The 21,167-nt window shown below is 48.1% G+C and overlaps 1 protein-coding gene across 3 annotated transcripts in view; it reads left to right on the top strand.

Moving 5' to 3' along the window:
* The window catches only part of SLC3A2 (solute carrier family 3 member 2), a 39,821-nt gene extending 24,762 nt beyond the window's left edge, over window positions 1-15,059 (top strand). The window contains exons 1-10 of one of the 3 annotated variants that reach the window (XM_086383409.1): window positions 8,434-8,619; window positions 8,992-9,429; window positions 9,815-9,988; window positions 10,588-10,682; window positions 12,264-12,332; window positions 12,419-12,477; window positions 12,650-12,830; window positions 12,947-13,090; window positions 14,347-14,430; window positions 14,558-15,059. In XM_086383409.1, coding sequence (XP_086239535.1) covers window positions 8,997-9,429; window positions 9,815-9,988; window positions 10,588-10,682; window positions 12,264-12,332; window positions 12,419-12,477; window positions 12,650-12,830; window positions 12,947-13,090; window positions 14,347-14,430; window positions 14,558-14,920 — 1,602 coding nt within the window. In that variant the 5' untranslated portion in view covers window positions 8,434-8,619; window positions 8,992-8,996 and the 3' untranslated portion in view covers window positions 14,921-15,059. Of the gene's footprint in view, window positions 1-8,433; window positions 8,718-8,991; window positions 9,430-9,814; window positions 9,989-10,587; window positions 10,683-12,263; window positions 12,333-12,418; window positions 12,478-12,649; window positions 12,831-12,946; window positions 13,091-14,346; window positions 14,431-14,557 lie in introns of those variants that run through there. The other 2 variants (XM_086383408.1, XM_086383407.1) reach the window with 2 other exon arrangements.
* Window positions 15,060-21,167: the final 6,108 nt, after the last annotated feature.

Here is a 21,167-nt window from a genome sequence, read left to right as displayed (position 1 = left end):
CAATGGTTAAAAAACTGTGACAATCAGGCTGTGGTAATCAGGTGACTGTAGCTGTTAATTCTTTAGTTCTTGTCCTAGGAGTATGTGTTTCTTCAAGGAAAAAGTTTATTTCCTTTCTCAGACTGTTTACATTCTAGCTAACATTTCATTAGTGCAGCAGTTTCTATTTTAATTAGAAAAGAGGGTTTCCCTTCTTAGTGATGTGTTTTAGTTTGTTTTTAATTTCTCTGTAATTCAAATTATTTTACAGAGTGTTGTTGAAATTAACCAATTTAGTTGCAATGTAAGGAACTGGTTTAAATTCAGGTTTCTAAGGCTGAGCGCCAAAGAATTGATGCTTTTGAACTGTGGTGTTGGAGAAGACTCTTGAGAGTCCCTTGGACTGCAAGGAGATCCAACGAGTCCATCCTGAAGGAGATCAGCCCTGGGATTTCTTTGGAAGGAATGATGCTAAAGCTGAAACTCCAGTACTTTGGCCACTTCATGGGAAGAGTTGACTCATTGGAAAAGACTCTGATGCTGGTAGGGATTGGGGGCAGGAGGAGAAGGGGACAACAGAGGGTGAGATGGCTGGATGGCATCACTGACTCGATGGACGTGAGTCTGGGTGAACTCCGGGAGTTGGTGATGGACAGGGAGGCCTGGCGTGCTTCGATTCATGGGGTCACAGAGTCGGACACGATTGAGCGACTGAACTGAACTGAACTGAACTGAATGCCTCATTATGTATCTTTAGGATTGTATTGCTGGAAATCTGGTAACATTTAGCCATGTTGAATGTCTGTGAAAATCAAAAGTACTTGAGAGTTTGGTTTATTTATTAATACATTTATTAATATTGCTTATGTAAATATATTTGTATAAATACATTTATAAGACATTTGAAATACTGAATGCAGGAGCAAGAACTGGCACATTTTAAGTCTGGATGGAGACTTGGAACCATTTCCAGTTTGTTTAGAGAGTTTCATGATAGCGTGCAGCAGAAGTTTGTGTGTGTGTTTTTCCTAAGTGGAGATATTGTACCTATATTAATCAGGCTACAGAGTTTATACTAGCATCTAGCTGGACAGGGAGGATAGGAAGATATAAGAGCTAGGAAAATTGCCCATGTGCTTCTGGCCTAGAAAACTGGAAGAATAGCTGTGTCACTCACTGAACTGTGATACTGAACAGGGGGATTGACGAGGAGAGGCTGTAGGGGGTTGTGGGAATCACAGGATCAGATTAATTTTGGATAATTAGAAATGCAGAATTAACTAAAGATTAGTGGATCATAATATTTGACAAAGATTTTGGGGGTCATTTAGTTGTTTTAAGAGTAAATGGGTTCCTTGAGGGACTGAGTCATTTAACTTCTATTGCCAGTTTATTATGAAGGCTACAACTTGGGAAGAAGGCGAGGTGCAAGGAGTGGGGGTGTGGGTGCCACGCTACCAGCACCTTGATGTGTTCACCAACTCGGAAACTGTAGGTATGATCATTAGATATTGTTATGTAGGTACGGTTGATTAAATCATTGCCATTGATGATTAATCCAGTCTCTAACCCCTCTCCCCTTCCCAGAGGTTGGGGAGTGGGACTGAAAGTTTCATCACTCCAGTCATGCCTTTCTGGTAACCAGCCCTGATCCTGAAGCTATCTAGGAGCCCAAGAGTGGCCTCATTAGAACAAAAGGCATTCCTATCACCCAGGAGATTCGAAGGGAGTTAGGAGCTCTGTGTCAGTAACTAGGGACGGAGACCAAATATATATATGTATGTATGTATTTTTGGCTGCACTAGGTCTTCATTGCTTTGCTTGGGCTTTTTCTAGTTGCTGTGAGCAGGCTCAATAGCTGCTCACTGGCTTAGTAGTTGTGGCACACAGGGTCAGTTGCCCCAAGGCATGTGGAATCTTTCTGGACCAGGGATCAAACCCATGTCCCCTGCATTGGCAGGTGGATTCCTATCCACTGTACCACCAGGGTAGTACTATGGATGTATTTTCATCACATTATAGTTATCCATCTGGAAAAAATATGAGTTTAGTTCCCTACCTTATGCCATAAGTAAACATCAATTAAAGATGGATTGAGGATTGAAATGTCAAAAATAAAGCCTTTTTGTCTGTAGAAAGTATAGATGAATATCTTTCAGGCCTTGAAGTAAGGACAGATTTTAAAAATTGGACACCAACCACCCCCAAAAAAGTGGAGTATACAAGAAAAAAACATATATATATATAAATTATTTAATTATTTATTTGGCCATGCCATGTGGCTTGTGGGATCTTAGTTTCTAACCAGGGATTGAACTCACTCCCTCAGCAGTGAAAGCAAGGAGTCCTAACCACTGAATTGCCAGGGAATTCCCAAGACATATTTTTGATGGATAACTTTCGTTCCTCAAAGGATGCCTGAGTGCCCATATCTTGACTTCTAATACTATTCTCCAATAAAAGGGATTGTGGCTCCTTGGAGAAATGCTGTTTCTAGGGCTGGGGCCCTAGAGGATATACAAGATGAACCTGAAGCGTCATATAGTGCCAGAAAGTAAAATGCTGAAAAAAGAAGAAGAAGGGGAAGGGGTATGTATTAAAAGGACGCAGTGGCCAAAGTGAGAGCTCACAGTGGCAAAAGCTGGAGTAATTGGAGCAAGAAAGCAGTACAGTGTTGGATTCTAACCCAAACTATAAAATAAGTATCCAAGAATCCATACTGATATAAATAAATGAATAGATAAATAAATATATGAGAGGGAAGAGAGAAGTCTTCTGTACAGAAAAATCCCAAATAATTGATGAAGGTACGCCTCCTGGGAGGCAGAGTGTAACTTGATGCCCTTTGCCTGTGGCTGCACTTGGTGACTTCCTTTCAAAGAATGTGATGACAGACAGTTTTGAAGCGCACAGGAGATGGGAAACTGACAATACCACCAGTATTGTGGGACCAGGACTGCAGAAGGAGCTGATGTTGGAGTACTTCAGTGTTCATGTAAGGAATCATTTAATCTCTTATTACCAATTAGCCTTTTGATGAGATCAGTGTTCTGTCTCTGATCAGTTGACTATCTGATGTCATCTATCCAAGAGTAATAACTACTCTATCTCATCCATAAATTGATCTGCTGTATCTCTGGTGTTTCTCTTTTAGTATTTGGTTGCATTAGAGAGAATGACTTGCTTCAGTGTTGTTCAGTTTGTTTGATTATGAGATATTTTGCAGATGGTGCATTCATTTCTCTTCTGCAACGAGAAGGCTTTGGTTTTTCCTTTACTCTTTCTGGCTTTTATCCCCACTCACATTTCTCACCCTTTAGTAAGACAACGCTGACAGTTCTTTTCACCAGCCAGTGTCCCTCCTGCAGGATTTGTAATAACAAATAATATTCCAACACTGCTTCTTCTAATAACAGCTGCCAAGTGGGTCCCTTTGGTAGGGCTCACATTCCTTCTCTGCTTTCATCTCGGTGGCACTTTGACTCCAAGTGCTCAGTTCCTTGACATTAGCCATCATCCAGTTTTCGAATGGCTAAACTCCTCAAGGCTGATGGGTAGTTTAGAGGCAGAGCCTGGATGGTTTTTTTCTGGGTCTTTGAAATTATACCTTCAGCTTTGGCAGTGTTGCAGAGTCTGTTGGACAGTTTCCTGAGTTTCTAACTATCTTCCCATCTTTGCTCTGTTTTTGGAAATCTTTTTTTTTTTTTTAAACACACTGGAAGAGATCAAATTGCCAACATCTGCTGGCTGGATCATCGAAAAAGCAAGAGAGTTCCAGAAAAACATCTATTTCTGCTTTATTGACTATGCCAAAGCCTTTGACTGTGTGGATCACAATAAACTGTGGAAAATTCTTCAAGAGATGGGAATACCAGACCACCTGACCTGCCTCTTGAGAAACCTATATGTAGGTCAGGAAGCAACACTTAGAACTGGACATGGAACAACAGACTGGTTCCAATTAGGAAAAGGAGTATGTCAAGGCTGTATATTTTCACCCTGCTTATTTAACTTCTATGCAGAGTACATCATGAAAAACGCTGGGCTGGAAGAAGCACAAGCTGGCATCAAGATCGCTGGGAGAAATATCAATAACCTCAGATATGCAGATGACACCACCCTTATGGCAGAAAGTGAAGAGGAACTAAAAAGCCTCTTGATGAAAGTGAAAGAGGAGAGTGAAAAAGTTGGCTTAAAGCTCAACATTCAGAAAACTAAGATCATGGCATCTGGTCCCATCACTTCATGGGAAATAGATGGGGAAACAGTGGAAACAGTGTCAGACTTTATTTTTGGGGGCTCCAAAATCACTGCAGATGGTGACTGAAGCCATGAAATTAAAAGACACTTACTCCTTGGAAGGAAAGTTATGACCAACCTAGATAGCATATTGAAAAGCAGAGACATTACTTTGCCATCAAAGGTCCGTCTAGTCAAGGCTATGGTTTTTCCAATAGTCATGTATGGATGTGAGAGTTGGACTGTGAAGAAAGCTGAGCGCCGAAGAATTGATGCTTTTGAACTGTGCTGTGAAGAAGACTCTTGAGAGTCCCTTGGACTGCAAGGAGATCCAACCAGTCCATTCTGAAGGAGTTCAGTCCCAGGTGTTCTTTGGAAGGAATGATGCTAAAGCTGAAACTCCAGTAGTTTGGCCACCTCATGCGAAGAGTTGACTCATTGGAAAAGACTCTGATGCTGGGAGGGATTGGGGACAGGAGGAGAAGAGGACGACAGAAGATGAGGTGGCTGGATGGCATCACTGACTTGATGGACGTCAGTCACTGACTCGATGGACGTGAGCCTGAGTGAACTCCAGGAGTTGGTGATGGACAGGGAGGCCTGGCGTGCTGCAATTCATGGGGTCGCAAAGAGTCGGACTCGACTGAGTGACTGAACTGAACTGAGAGGGGAAAACTTCCGTCTTTGGTTAAGATCAAGTAATCCTCACCTGTTGGGAAACATGGGACATGAATTTTTGCAATAGGGGATTAGAAAGGAACTTTCTCTGTGGACTTGGCCCTCTGAACTTCAGGGCCCCAACTACCCAACCCGACCACCCACCCTGCTGCCCCCACCATTTGCTTGAATGAGTGTAAAGTCCTGAAGACGTTAATGACCTCATTAATCTGTCCTTATTGGCTCTGGGCTCTTTTTTTTTTTTTTTTTAACTTGTTGCTTTCCTCTTGATGCATTTATTATTCGCTCTTTAACTTTTGCCATTTTAATGACAGTGTGCATTGGTATGGTCCTCTTTGGATTAATCCTGTTTGGGACTCTCTGTGATTCCTGTACCTGGATGTCTATTTCATTTCCCAGGTTAGGGAAGTTTTCAGCTATTATGTCCTCATAAATGTTCTCTGCCCCTTTCTCTCTTTTTTCATTCTGGACCACTATAAAGTGTTAGTATGTTTGATATTGTCCCCAGGGTCTCTCAAACTGTCTTCATTTCTTTCTTTTTTTCTTTTTTAATTTGGCTCTGGACTCTTGAACTACTTTTTTCCTTGCTTCCCTTGAAGGCTAAATTCTTGAACAAATTATATACTTTGAATTCTATAGTAAATATTAAGTTCTGCATTTAGCAACATACACTAGGATTGGAGGATCTCTAGCACCTTCAGCTCTCTTTCTCTGCTGTGTTGCTCTGTTGCTTTTTTTGTCCTCCCCTTCAACTAGATTTATTACTTGGTTTTATTTGGTTGAACAGTTACAAGTCTTGGTTTGTTTTCCTGCATAAACAGCTTCCTCTTGATACCACACAGTGTTGTTTAAATTCCTTTTCACTTTATCCCTTTGTCTTCACATACTACTTTTTTCCTGCCTTTTTTTAATTAAGAAAATTTAAACACAATTTTAAATGTTACTTTCCATTTACAGTTATTACCAAGTATTGGCTCTGTTCCCCACGGTATACACATCCTTGAGCCTGTGTTATATCCAGTAGTTTGTACCTCCTGGTCTCTCACCCTATAGAGTGCCCCCCACACACACTGGTAACCACTCGTTTGTTTTCTGTATTCAAGTCTGCTGCTTTTTTGTTATGTCTACTAGTTTGTTGTATTTTCTAGACTCCACATATAAGTGATATCATCCAGCATTTGTCTTTCTCTGTCTGACTTACTTCACTTAGCATAATGCCCTCAAAGTCCATCTGTGTTGCTGCAAATGGCAAAAGTCCCTTCTCTCTTCTGGCCAAGTAGTACTCCATACACATACACTATATCATCTTTTATCCATTGGTCTGTTGAAGGACACCTTCCATATTTTTACAATTGTAAATGCTGCTGTGAACACTGAGGTGCACATTTCTTTTCAAATACATGCTGCTTTTGTTGAGTTGCTTCTAAGAAGGGAAATACCAGGTTTTAATGATAATAGTTCATCCACTTATTTACCGCACACTTATAAAGTGCCTAGGACTTCCCTGGTGGCTCAGACTGTAAAGTGTCTTGCTTACAATGTGGGAGACCTGGGTTCGATCCCTGGGTCGGGAAGATCCTCTGGAGAAGGAAATGGCAACCCACTCCAGTACTCTTGCCTAGAAAATCCCATGGACAGAGGACCGTGGTGGGCTTTGGGGTTGCAGAGTCGGACAAGACTGAGCGACTTCACTTCACTTCAGTATAAAGTGCCTACGTCTGAGCAGGCAGGTTCATCAAGTAGCACAAGGCTCTGCCACTTGTCTTGAAGTGCCGACACTCAGACAAGGAAAAGTAATAAATAGGATGTGATTTCTTCCAGCCCAGGAAGAGATACGTGCACAGTGGATGGAAAGTAATTCTTTCCAGGGGTTTGAGAGAAGCTGTCATTTGAGCTAGGTCTGGAATGAACTGGAGGTTATGAGGCAGAAAAGGAACGTCAAAACACATAGGGGATGACGTGCACAAAGATGCAGAGGCCTGACAGCTGCTTATGTGGCAGGACTAACAGGTGTTTGAAGGCTGATGTTGCTGGAGGGTGGTCCCTGTGACGGGTGTGGTGGGTGATAAACTTGGGGAGGCAAGTTGTTAGCTTCTTTACCAAATGCAGGCGGGGATTGGTTTCATCTTTCTGGAGCTGTGGGGGACTGTGAGTCAGATACTGTGTGTATGTATGGGAGTGTTACGTTGAAACATCTCAGAGTGTATGACCCCACAGTTCTTAACTTTGAGCTTTCATGCTGGTGATAGTCTGTTCAGTCTGGTTGGCACTTATTTGGCATATGGCCAGGGCACCTTGGACTTGCTATCATCATGCAGCACAGGTCTGAACAGCCTCTACCTGCTTGCTTGGGGTGGGGGGTGGGGATGAGTCTGGTATGAAGAGGGGAGAGGAATGAAGGGGAAGGGCAGAGGGTGAGCTTTTTCATGGCCTCAGCTCTCCTTTGGTACCTCTTCTATTTCTTCAGATCTTGGTTTCTGTTTTCTTCCAAATACACAGCTGTCTTGGCTTCCAGCCCAGGTGGGAGAGGGAGAAAGAACTTAACTTCCTTCAGGTCCTCTCTGAAAATAACCCAGCTGGTGCTGCTTCGGAAGAAGAAGTTCCTGAGAGTGCTGGCACCTTGTGGTGTTGATGTCTGGATGAACTTTGTCTTACTCTCAATTCAGGGTCCTCTGTGGGGAGAAGTTGGGTGGTCTTCAAGGTCTTTGGAATACTTGGGCCACCTGATGCGAAGAGCCGACTCACTGGAAAACTCTGATGCTGGGAAAGATTGAAGGCAGGAGGAGAAGGGGCGACAGAGGATGAGATGGTTGGGTGGCATCACTAACTCAGTGGACATGAGTTTGAGCTAAAGGTAGTGAAGGAAGGGGAGCCTGGCATGCTGCAGTCCATGGGGTCTTAAAGAGTCAGATAACTGAGCAACTGAACAACAACACGCAAGTCCGAGGTGCCTTGGCCATATGCCAACAAGGCTTCGGCAGTACCAGCTGCCTCCAAGGCCTACCACTGCGAAGGGACAGGGAGGTAAGGGAAGTCTGGCACCTGGAGGGGGACACTGGACTAATCTGCAGGAGGCCCTGCAAAGTGGGGAACAGTCAGGCCGGGGCACCTTCTGATGTGTACTGAGAAGATGGATGCCTCCAACAGAGGCCCAGCCCCAGCATGCTGTCAGTCCCGAGATTATCCATCAGTCTCTTCTGGATGTCAGATTCCTAGCTGCCCGACATCCTGGCGCCAGAAAGTGGGGGCGGGGTAGGGTAAAATGGGAAATGTCAGCAATTCTCCTGTCCAAACAGATTCATCATAAAATATCATGAAGAAGACTAGATTAGGGTTAATTCACTAAAGTTAATGAAGCACACTATTATATGGGCACTCAGTAAATAGTTGCTGCATGATGAATTGAACTACACTCAAGATATCTTGAAAGAGTGGGAGTAAGCCCTGCGGGAAAGCAGGGGTCCAGTGCCAAGTCCCAGAGGCCTGAGAAGATAAGGCCTGGTGGGGGAAAGGGCTGAGTTGGGTTTCGTTGACTCTGAGTTCACGTGGCGTGGGCAAATGGAAGATGGTGTCCCGGGAAGTCACAAACCTTCCGAGTGGGCGAAGAAGAGCCTCGGAACCCCCGCAGTTGTGCATATCCGCTTTAGCCCACTTAGGCGGAGGCGGGAGGGACCAGCGCAGGGGCCGGTGGCGGGACAGGTTGCAGACTCCGCCCGCCTAAAGGTGGCTCCGTGCTCAGCTTTCTGAATGTCCGAACGTTAGGACTAGAAGGTTCTAGATGAGGAAATGGGCCAGGGGGATTGAACCACGCAGCCATCGGAGTTGAGTACCCAACGTTACTCCCTCGGCCGCCGCCCACCCTTTCAGTCCCTGAAAGAGCAACCCAGGAGATTCCACTTTAAGGGACAAGCAGGGGCGGGCCGGGGCGGGGCTCCCCTACTCAGGCCCCGAGGCCGCGCCCGCCGCGCCGCAGACTGGGTCGGGGAACCTAAGCGGAGTCACGGAAGCCTGGGAGTCTGTTCTGGGGCCAGAAGATCCGGGCAGGTGTCCAGCCAACAGCTGACCGCAGACTGCGTCTTGTCTCCGTTTCCGCAGGCACCATGAGCCAGGACACCGAGGTGGACATGAAGGAAGTGGAACTGAACGAGCTGGAACCCGAGAAGCAGCCGATGAACGCGGCGTCTGGGGCGGCGATGGCCGTGGTCGTGGCGGGCGGCACCGAGAAGAATGGTCTGGTTAAGATCAAGGTGGCCGACGACGAAGCGGACGCAGCGGCCGAGGCCAAGTTCACGGGCCTGTCTAAAGAGGAACTGCTGAAGGTGGCGGGCAGCCCCGCCTGGGTACGCACCCGCTGGGCGCTGCTGCTGCTCTTCTGGCTCGGCTGGCTGGGCATGCTGGCCGGCGCCGTGGTCATCATCGTGCAGGCGCCACGGTGCCGCGAGCTGCCAGAGCAGAGATGGTGGCACAAGGGTGCCCTCTACCGCATTGGAGACCTTCGGGCCTTCCTGGGCCAAGAGGCAGGCAACCTAGCGGGTGAGTCCGGGCGCCCCCATCTCCCTCCCCGCGCGTCCTCACCTCCCACCCCATGGGCCCTTGGTTTAAATGGTCGCCAACTTCGAGCTCTGTTCCCAGATTGACTCAGACGGTTCTCTACCCTACTCGGTACTGGCGACCGCTCCCCGAGACGTAGCCCCTCCTTGCTTTCTTTGAAGGGAGCTGTCCCCCACTTGCTCTTTCCTGAGGGTGGCTGACTCAGCATGCTCCCCGCCCCTTCCCGGCGCCCGTAGCCTGTCGCAGCGTGTTTCTGAAGCAACTTGCTAGCCGCCTTAAATCAGCGTCTCAGTCTGGTGATCCAGCCTTATAGGGGCGATCAGGGGCCTCGGCGAGGCCTCACTGTAACTTTGCTTCTCCATTTCAGACCTAAAGGAGCGGATGGATTACTTAAGCACCCTGAAGGTGAAGGGTTTTGTGTTGGGCCCAATTCATAAGAACCAGGAGGATGACCTCACAGAGACCAACTTGGAACAAATCGACCCCATTTTTGGCTCCAAGGAAGATTTTGAGAGTCTCCTGCACTCGGCCAAGAAGAAGAGTGGGTGTCCTAGAACTGGCAAAGTAGTAGCTAGAGAGGACTTGGGCTTCTGGCCAGGGGAAAGTCCGGAGAGGATTTTTGTCTGGTTTACTGCTGACTGGCTTACAGTTTTCCTAGGGCAGGTCCAGGGTGGGTTTGTTAGGCTTCAACTTAAAGTGGATTTGTCAGGTGGTTCAGAGACTTTGTATACTTGGATATACAGTTATTTAGCTTCTGGGCTTCAGTGCTCTTATTTGCAAAATGTAGGCTTTTGCTAAATCAGTGGTTTTAAAACTTAAGAGTAGATCCTTTGGAGAAAAAAAAATTAAAGTAAAATCTTGTCTTTGAAAAAAGTTCACTTTGGGAATGAGGGGGCCAGGGCTTCATAGCTCAGCCTTCTGTGTTACACTACTCCCTCCCAACACTGACCCCCCCCACCCCGCCTCCCCCCCCATATTTGCTCATATCTTTGTTTCAATGAAATGAGTTACACCAGGGTTCAAATCTAAACTTTTGTACCAGTACATAGGGAGTAGTCTACCGACTTGTATTTGTTGATTTCTTCCTTTTCCCTTCTCCCAAAGTCTTTCTATCAACCACCTCTTCCTCTTTTGTTCTAGGCATCCGGGTCATCCTGGACCTCACTCCCAACTACAAGGGCCAGAACCCTTGGTTTCAATCCATTCAGATTGACACTGTGGCCATCAAAATGAAGGTGAGTGTGTTGGTGCTGACGGCAGGTGGGAGCCGGATGCTGGGGCTGTTTGGCCCTTTCATAGTGAGTTCTATAAACGTAGCCTGGCACCACCTGAGGGGCCCCTGGCTCCTTGTAGCCCAGCAGGCACACTCTTCCCACAGGCAGAAGGATAGGCAAGTAGTACATCCCTATTTTTGTTTGTTCCTTTTCTGAAAGACCACTTGTTTCCCTGACTCTGAGGGTGACAGTGCCAGGATGGAATTTTTCAGATGTGAATTTTCTTCCTTTTGGCAGAGGAAGCCCTTTCTCTGTGGGAATCCTGTCCTGTCTGGTTTCCCATTTCTTATTTGATGTGTTTTGGAAGGCAGCCCAGTCTGAAATTGTAAGCACTGGGGTCTTCCTATGTGTCCGGGAATATGCCGAGTATTTTTATATACCTTCTTTAATCCTCTATAACCAAACAAGGTTCCTACTCATATCCCAAGTCTGTAAGTGAGGAAGCTAAGGTTCAGAGGGCCTTTAATATGCCCTGGGATTGAAGGTCCCGACTAATCTTAAATCTCAAATCTGCCTTCTCTGAAGGTATAAGGCTCAAACTCCGTACCCTGAAGACTGGGAGTGGGGTTTTGAAAGTCATCCCAGCTCCTAATGCCTGGGTTCTAGGGCACTGACCAGTTCAGAAGGGGTAGAACAAAACTGGAGGCAGACTCTGACCCTCTGCTGGCAGCCAGGATTCTGAGGTAGAATTCTGTACTCCCAGCATTTCAATTGACCTTTGGGGTCATTTGGTTCATTCCTTGCCACTTGCTAGAAGACCCTTTAAAAGTTACTGAGAAGAGAACATTTTTAGATGTTAAGGCGCAAAGTGTGGTAGCCTCAGATGAAGATGGAGACCAGAAGAGAGAAGACAGGGAGCAGAGAGAGAACCCAGAAGAGAGGGCAGGGGGAGTGGGGGTCTGTGTCACGTGCCGCAGGAATGCCAGGGCTTCAAGCCTGGGCCTATTCTGCAGAGCTGGCTTCTCTTTTCAAATCTTTGGGTAAACTGCCCTGGGGCTGTGCTTTGAATTTCAGCTTTTATCCTGAGTCTTGCTCTGAATGGCTCTTTTACTTAGACCCTCCCCAGGCTCCAAGAAACTGGGAGAGGAGTAAGTATACTCATCTTGGGATCTTGGTTAGCATTTTAGGTCCCTTCACTGTTGCTCTCTGATTGTGGCCTTGGGCATGCCTCTTTGCTTCTCTGACATTGTTTCCTTATCTGTAAAATGAGTATATCAACATTTTACATATGCTAAGTGTTGAAGGAAGTTAACATTTAGTGTATAGGCCTTTTCTGTAGGTGTTAAAGCTTTGTGATTTACCATGGGGAGGAGTAGAGAAGAGCACTATATCACTAAGGATTAGTGATGGGTTGGAATGGAAGGGGAACTGAAGGCTAAAGGTTTATAGTAGAGGCAAGAAAGTGAGACTGTTCAAGGCAAGTGCCTCTCCTGAGGTCACAGGGAAGTATAGGGTAGGAAGATTTAGTGTGGGCTGGAGTCTTCTGAGCCTTTGCATCAGCAGTGATGGCTTTCCTCTGTACTTCTGCCTTTCTCCCCATAGGAAGCTCTGAGGTTTTGGCTGCAGACCGGTGTGGACGGGTTTCAGGTCCGGGATGTGCAGAATCTGACAGTGAGTACCCTTTCTATGTGAGAACAGAAGCCTTGCCAGGGCCCGATAGCCTTCCCTTCCTCACGACTCTGCTCTTTTCCTTTTAGAATCCGTCTTCATTCTTAGCTGAGTGGCAGAACATCACTAAGAGCGTCAGTGAGGATCGGTGGGTGCCAGACCCCAGCTTCCCCAATTCAGCTCCACTCTGGGAAACCCCCCCTGCCCCCAGTGGAGTATGAGCCCCAGGAAAGGGTGGAGTTCCTAGCCTAGAGAAACTTCTTCGCCTCCATTCTCCTTTCTTGTCCAGTACTAACCTCAACTCCCTCTGCTGTGTGTAGGCTCTTGATTGCAGGCACAGACTCCTCCGACCTTCAGCAGATCCTGAGGCTACTCGAACCCACCAGGGACCTGTTGTTGACTAGCTCTTACCTGTCACACTCCAGCTTAACTGGGAATCATACAAATTTCCTGGTCACCCAGTATCTGGACGCCTTTGGCAGCAACTGGTGCAGCTGGAGTGTGAGTACCACAGTGGTGGGAGAGGGGGCAGGAGGCCTTTTGGAAGAGAGTATTGAGTATTGGGAGGTGGAGGCAGAAGTGGGCTCTGGGGCTCACGAGTGTGTCCATTCCTGCAGGTGTCTCAGGCGGGACTCCTGACTTCCTTTGTGTCGCCCCAACTCCTCCGACTCTACCAGCTGCTGTTCTTCACCCTGCCGGGGACCCCAGTGTTCAGCTATGGAGACGAGATTGGCCTGGAGGGAGCTGGCCTTCCTGGACAGGTAATGCTTGCTGCCTGCCCAGCACAGTGGGAGAGGTTGTGTTCACCCATCACAGTGGTTCTGTGGCTGGTGGCGGACAGACCATGAGCCTTGGGAAGGAAAGCTTGTTTGCTAGTCAGCCCCCTGGTCAGTCACTGTGTGGCCTTGGCAAGTTATTTTCTCTAACTCTTAATCATTTTTTCTGCCATAATTGCATTCCTTGTAGAGTAGTATGGAGAAGGAAATGGCAACCCACTCCAAGATTCTTGACTGGAGAATCTCATGGACAGAGGAGCCTGGTGGGCTATAGTCCATGGGGTCACAAAGAGTTGGACACGACTGAGCGACTAACACATGCAGAGAGTAGTTATGACTGAAACAAGGCATATTTAAAATGCAGTGCCTGCTCCCTGGTAGGAGTTCAATACAGTAGCTGTTACTTAGTAATTTGTTCATTCACTGGACACTGGCTACTCTTGGTTAGGCCCTGTGCTGTCCAGGAACTCAGAGCTTTGTAGGGGACCAGATACACACACCTCGAGAGACGAGGTGGGGTAAGACCATGAAGGCGCCCACTTGGCTTTAGCCACAAGGTTGGAGGTTGACATTGAGCTGATATTTATAAAACCCGTGTATGCGTGTGCTAAGTTGCTTCAGTCGTGTCTGACTCTACAACCCTGTGTACTGTAGCCCGCCAGCCTCCTCTGTCCATAGCGATTCTCCAGGCAAGAATACTGGAGTGGGTTGCCGTGCCCTCCTCCAGGGGATCTTCCCGACCCAGGAATTGAACCTGCATCTCTTATGTCTCCTGCATTGTCAGGCCGGTTCTTTACCACTAGTGCCACCTGGGAACCCCATTTATAAAACCCATTTTTCACTTATTCCACAAAACTGACAGAGTAGTTCCTGTGTGCTTTGCACAGAGGGTCCAGCAGTACACAGAAGAGCTGGAGGTGGTGAAATTAGATGGTGAGCACGTGTAGTAAGGGTGCCCGGTGCTGACATGTGCTTTGCAAAAGAAAGCAGGGTCGGGGGCTTTGAGAGCAGGGGATACAGTCGATTTTATATCAAGTGGCCTCAGAAAACCTGAGGGAGGTCCCTGAGCAGGGATCAGAGCACAATGAGGGACTGGCCTATGGCTATCTGGAAGAAGCGCCCTCCAGGCTGAGGGGACAGTGTGCAAGGCCCTGAGGTAGAGGAGGTTATAAATCTGGAAATGAGGGGAGGAGTTGGAGAGCAGTTAGGTTTTTTTCAGTCCTCTTTTGCCTGGTTTTCAGCCTGTGAAGGCCCCGGTCATGCTGTGGGATGAATCCAGCTTTCCCAACACCTCAGCATCTATAAACATCAGCATGACTGTGAAGGTGAGTGTTTTCCACGGGCAGGGCCTGATTGTCAAGGGGTGGGGGCTGGTGGCTGGTAGGACTTTGCGCCCCGGGGAGCCCTTCGTCCCTGTCTGAAGTATCTTTATCACTTTATCACCGTTTGCAGGGCCAGAGTGAGGACCGTAACTCCCTCCTCTCCCTGTTCCGCTGGCTGAGTGATCAGCGGGGTAAGGAACGCTCCCTGCTGCATGGAGACTTCTACGATCTCTCTTCGGGGCCCGACCTCTTCTCCTACATCCGCCAGTGGGATCAGAACGAGCGTTTCCTCGTAGTGCTCAACTTCGGGGATGTGGGCCAACTGGCCAGGCTGCGGGCCGCCAGCCTGCCCACCGGCACCAGCTTGCCAGCCAGGGTGGATCTGCTGCTCAGCACCCAGCCAGGCCGTGAGGAGGGCACCTCCCTTGAGCTGGAGCACCTGAACCTACAACCTCATGAGGGGCTGCTGCTCCGCTTCCCCTACGTGGCCTGACCTGGGCCCACTACCCTTCCCCCCATCCCCTGGCCCTTTGGGTTCTGATTTCTCTCTCTTCTTTTTTTTAAACTGTTACAGATGAACCCCCAAATAGGGTGTTTTCTGGTTTCAAATAAAAGTCACTCCTGCCTGGTGAGGCCATGTCTTCTTTCCACCTGCTGTCAATGCAGGAATTTCTCTCTCCTTCCCCTTTCCCCCGCTGGACCCCCTCACAGTGATCAGGACCAGAGCGGAAGGCGCCTGCCGAAGTCAGAGCAGCCAGGAGGTGTCAGGCCGGACTAGCACCCTACCTCCTCCCCGAGCCTGGACAAGGTTCAAGACCTCTCCTGGAGGTCTCGGCTCTTGCTGACTCTTTCTTTTTTCTTTTTAACCTCCCTCAACAGTGGTCTCCAGCCAAGCATGGTCACTTTTCCTGTTTTGCAGACTTGGCCTTTCTGGGAGAAAAGGTGGGTGTAGGGTGGCCTGTTTTCTACAAGTACTGCAGATTCTTCATTCAACAAGGATTTATTGTGCACTCAGCATGTGCCAGGAACTGTTTTAGCTCCTGGGTTTACAGGAGGAAACAGTGCAAAGATCTCTGTCTGCTCAGGGCTTATCCTCTAGTGAGGAGACAGAGAAGAAATGAGATGCGTTAAGTTTAGAGTTTGGTGGACATGGTGATGGTGTTCAGAGAGGAAAAAGTAGAGCAGACAAAGCGGTATGTGGGCATGGAGGGAGTTTAGAGTGGGGGCCTCACCGGGGAGGTGGCATTGAATCAAAGGTCTGAAATCCGGGAGGGAATTTACTTGCTAGATGTCTGGGAAGGAGAATTCCAGTGCCCGGGGTGGAATGAGGAATGAGGAGGGGGCAGGTGGAGAGGACCAGGGATGAAGTGTGGTTGGCAAGGGGTGGGCAGATGATGAAGGTCATAGTAAGGGGCCAGGGAGCAAGGAGTTGGCAAACTGCACCACCGGAAGTTGCGGTCCCCATAATACTCCCCTCATTTCAGACATCAGCTGTGAGTTCTGAGTCCCTGTGACTATCCTTAGTGGGTTATTTTCTAGAAAGACAGAACTGAGAAGCACCAAGATTACAGATTTACTCCAGAGAAAGGACACACATTCAAAAACCAAGGACGCAAGCCCGGGCTCATCTGGGATTGGCTGATCTGGCATCCAAACATGAAGGGTCGTCTGGTGGTCCTTTCCCAGTTGAGAGGAGTCCAGTGGAGCCCTGAACACAGACCTTCTGACCAACCCACAGAGTATGGCCGAGCAGGGAAGCTCACCTGACCCTTTACTGTCCAGAGTTAATTCTTGAGGCTTAATCACAGAGGCCCAGTGGCTAATGTTCGTTCTCCAGCCCCTCCCGCAGGTTCTGGCTAATACTTTTAGTCTCCAGCCCCTCCAGAGGCCCTGTTTCACAATGCCCTTGTCATAAAATCACATCTGAAGTCCCCAGACTAACAGAGACTCCTGTCAGGACATTCCAGAGGCCTAGAGATCACCTCCCAGTAGCTGAGGGCAAAGTCTAGACTTCAGAGATGATTGATAGGCAGTGCTGGGATCCTGCAGGTAGATCCACAGGGCTTGGGGTCATAATGATTCTTAGAAAGTGAAGTCACTCAGTCGTGTCCAACTCTTTGCGACCCCATGGACTAGCCTGCCAGGCTTCTCCATCCATGGGATTCTCCAGGCAAGAGTACTGGAGTGGGTTGCCATTTTTTAGGTTGGCTTCATAGCCTCGGGTTGAGCTTGGCCCTCCTGGTTTTCTTATGGAAAATAACACTGATAACTGTAGGACAGGGCCTGTGTGTCTGAGTGTCTTGATGTAAGGGACAGATCGAAAGATTTGTTGTTTAGTCGCTAAGTTGTATCCAACTCTGCAACCCCTGACTGAAGCCCACCAGGCTCCCCTGTCCATGGGATTCTCCAGGCAAGAGGTGGACTGCCATTCCTTCTCTAGGGGATATTCTGCACTGGGAGGGAGATTCTTTACCACTGAGTCAACCAGGAAAGCCTGATCGAAAGATTAGATGCCCCAAATTAAGGTCCAGTCCTTGTCTGCTGACCTTTGGCCTGGGCTGTGGAGGAAGGCGTGCACTAGGCACTAGGCACTCTGAGACTTCAGTTCCTGAGAAGACACACCCTGCAGCCTGCCAGCTGTAACTCCCTTCTGCCCAGGATTTCCCTCCTTACCCCCACAGGCCCTCCCCGTTTTGGCCCACATCTAAGCGGGGCCTCTTCTCTTCCTGAGGCTTTCCACCCTTCTCTTCTCGGTCCTTTCCTAGGGTCCCAGCTCCAGCCCTTCTTTTCCCTATCTTCCTCGGACCCCAGGCCTCTCCTCTGGCTTACAGTTTGTACCATCACGATTGTGTGCTTTGCAACTTACTGTGGACTTAACAGTTAAAATTGTGGTAAAATACACATAGTATAAAACTACAATTTTAGCCATTTTTAGGCGAACAGCTCAGTGGTCTCCAGTACATTCACAGCTCTGTGCACCCATCACCACTATCCATCTGCAGAACTTTTTCATCACGCCAAACTGAGGCTATCCATTAAGGAATAACTCCCTGACATTCATTTTAATAATTTACTTATTTACTTTTCACTTTTGGTTGTGCTGGGTCTGCACTGCTGCACTCGGGCTGTCTCTAGTTGCGGTGCATGGTGTGGGCTTCTCATTTTGGTGGCTCCTCTTGTTGCGGAGCATGGGCTGTAGGGCAGGCGGGTTTCAGTAGCCGTGGTGCACAGGCTTAGTTGCCCCAGGGCATGAGGAATTTCCCTGCACCAGGGGGTGAACATGTGTTCCTGGGTTGGCAGGTGGATTCCTTACCACTGGACCACCAGGGAGGTCCCCAACATTCATTTTTATTTTTATTTTCCAACATTCATTTTTAAAACAAAATGGATAAACCAAAAGTTAAATAAAGACATTGGAATTTCCACTGGTGCTATGTAATAATCCTGGTAATGCTCTGACCTCTGTGCTGTGGAGGAACAGTTGAGAACATGAACTTGCAGACCCTCTGAGATCTGCAAGAGCTGTGCCGTTATGGGCCTCTCCCTCACTGTCCATAGGAAGGGAGGAAGGAAAGAGACAGGCGCATTCACAGAGGCTGTCTCAGACCTGCAGCTATCCTTCAAAGAAGGAATTCTCATCTATTACCTATTATCACAGATGAGGAAAGTGGCCAGGATCTCTCTCCCCAGGGCATCTGAGCTGACAGCAAGACTCACCTGACAGGGGGACAGAGGGCCACGGGCATGTGGCTCCCACAGAAAGGCACCTCTGCTATTTATACAACAAACAGTTTTTTTTTAATTTTTAAAAAAAATTATTTAGCTGCACTGGGTCTTAGTTGCAGCATGCGGGATCTAGTTCCCTGACCAGGGATTGAACCTGGGTCCCCTGCATTGGGAACTTGGAGTCTTAGCCACTGGATCACCAGGGAAGTCCTCAACAGTGTTTGAGTTACCCTTCTGTTCCTGGTACCGTCCTCATTTCTGAATTCATGATGAACAAGAATCTGCTCCTAATATGGTTTCCAGTTTCCAGAGGACCAAATGTTGGCCTTCTGAGCACTGAAGTCCACCTCTTTAAGAATTAAACACACTTATATTTAAATGAGATAATCAGTTAACTAAGATTTCACTTTCTTTTTTCCTTTTTGAGCCAGTGTGATATATCTGTGAGGAATGTGGGGACCTTATTTACAGAGTAAGGAACATTATTCTGCTATTGATTCCTTCTAGTGTATTATTCATTGCTGTTCTTTAGTTCTTGTAGTTCTTTGGTAAACATTTCTTGCACCTTCTCCATTGTTTTCCCGAGATTCTGGATCATCTTTACTATCTTTATTCTCACTTCTTTTTTCTGAAAGTTTGTGTATCTCCATTTAGTTGTTTTTCTGGGGTTTTATCTTGTCCCTTCATCTTGGACATTACTTTCTGCTTTTTCATCCTGATTAACTTTCTGTAATGTGGTTTTTGTTCTAGCCGATAGTGGTTCTTCTTGCTTCTTCTTTCTGCCCTCTGATGGAAGAGGCTAAGAGGCTTGTGTAAGCTTCCTGGTGGGAGGGACTGGTAGTGGGAAGAACCTGGGTCTTGCTCTGGTGTGAAGAAAAGTGAAAGTGAAGTCGCTCAGTCGTGTCTGACTCTTTACAACCCCATGGACTGTAGCCTACTAGGGTCCTCAGTCCATGGAATTTTCCAGGCAAGAGTACTGGAGTGGATTGCCATTTCCTTCTCCAGGGGATCTTTCTGACCCAGGGATCGAACCCAGGTCTCCTGCATTGCAGGCAGACGCTTTACCATCTGAGCCATTGGGGAAGCCCGATTAAGCTTTATTCCAATTATCTGCTGATGGGTGGGGTTGTGCTCCTTCCCTGGTAGTTGTTTAGCCTGAGGCAACCCAGCCCTGGGGTCTATGGGCTCTATGGTTGGCTTAATGGCAACCTCCAAGATGGCTTATGCAAAGGGGCCCCGTCCAGGACTGCTGCTGTCAGCGGCCCCATCCCCACTGTGAGCCCCTCCCGACCCACGCCTCCGGGGGACACCCTTCAACACTGGCAGGTAGTTTTGGTTCAGTCTCCTGTGGGGTCACTGCTCCTTTCCTCTGGGTCTTGGTGCGAGCAAGATTTCGTTTGTGCCCTCCAAGACTAGAGTCTGCTTCCCTCGGTCCTGCGGAAGTCGTATAATCAAATCCTGCTGGCCTTCAAGATCAGATTCCTTGGGGGTCCCAGTCCCTTTGTCAGATCCCCAGACTGGGGAGCCTGATGTAGGGCTCAGAACCTTCACAACAGTGGGAGAACTTCTTTGGTATAGTGTTCTTCAGTTTGTGGGTCGCTAACCCAGCAGGTATAGGATTTGATTTTGTCATGATTGCACCCCTCCTACCATCTAGATGCAGCTTCTTCTTTGTCTTTGAATGTGTGGTATCTTTTTTGGTGGGTTCCAGTGTCCTATCTATGGTTGTTTAACAGAGTTGCAGTGTTGGTGCTCTCACAGGAGGAGACGAGCACGTGCCCTACCAGAGCTGCTGTTTGGACCCGGGCCTTAGCCCCGTAGTCAAGCCCCCTGTGCCACTGGACTTGGTCTTTCCCCAGGGCCTCTAGCTTGTTGTTTTGTTGTTTGGTCGCTAAGTTATGTCCAACTCTTTTCGACCCCTGGACTGTAGCCCATAGGGTTACAGGCTCCTCAGACCATGAGATTTCCCAGGCAGGAATACTGGAGTGGATTGCCATTTCCAGGAACATCTCCCAGAGATCTTCCTGACCCAGGGATTGAACATGCATCTCCTGCATTGTCAGGCAGATTCTTTACCACTGAGCCACCAGGGAAGCCCACACTCTCTTGTAGCATCCTATATTTTAAAAAGGTCATGGGCCAATAACTTCAGGGACACCGGATGTGGTTGTTGAGTTGACTGATGCCAGCTGTGGCTGTTTTGAAATTTTGCAAAAGAAAAAAAAAAAAGCAAGATCTTCATTGGGATATAAAACCTCTCCCTATTCCCCAGGGTGGGGTGGGGCAGTTTTTGAGGCACTAGCCTACTGTGTTCCCTCTTTGCCTGGCAAAGAAATAAAGCTACTTTTTCTCCTCCATAACCCAGTCCCTGTATTTCTGCTCAGCATCAATACACAGAGAGCCAAGATTTCTGGCATCAATACCTGTGCATGGGTCAGGGAGGGAACTGCCACTTCGGTTGGACTGAGTACCAGTCAGTGTGCTGTGTGTTAGGGCATGTGCTTGTGTGTATGCTAAGTCACTTCAGTCATGTCTGACTCTTTGCGACTCCTATGGACAGTAGCCCCCTAGGGTCCTCTGTCCATGGAATCCTCCAGGAAAGAATACTGGAGTGGGTTGCCATTTCCTCCTCCAGGGGATCTTCCCTACCCAGGGATCAAATCCAAGTCTCTTATGTCTCCTGCATTTGAAGGCGGGTTCTTTATCACTAGCTCTACCTGGGAAACCCCATGTTGGGGCATAAAGGAGACTGAAAGACTGCCCAGTGTTCTGGGCCTCACTGATTGGAGCAGGAGCAGGCGTGTGCATAATTGCAGTTCTGAGGTTATGGCTGTGGGGCAGTAGTGAATTGGGCCTTGTGGGGTAGACAGAGTGTTCAGCCCAGGAGAGATCAGGGCAAGCCTCTTGGAACCTTCATTTGAGCTGAGACTGAGGCACGCGTAGGCACTTAGAGGACAGGGCCACCTGGAGAGAGGACATTATGTACATACAGCCACTTGGCTGAGACTCCACGG

The sequence above is a fragment of the Bos grunniens genome, chromosome 29 (assembly GCF_055505025.1).
Source record: "Bos grunniens cultivar Pamir isolate PY7600 chromosome 29, Bosgru_T2T1.0, whole genome shotgun sequence".
NCBI lineage: Eukaryota > Metazoa > Chordata > Mammalia > Artiodactyla > Bovidae > Bos > Bos grunniens.
This window is presented reverse-complemented; position numbering and strand designations above follow the sequence as displayed.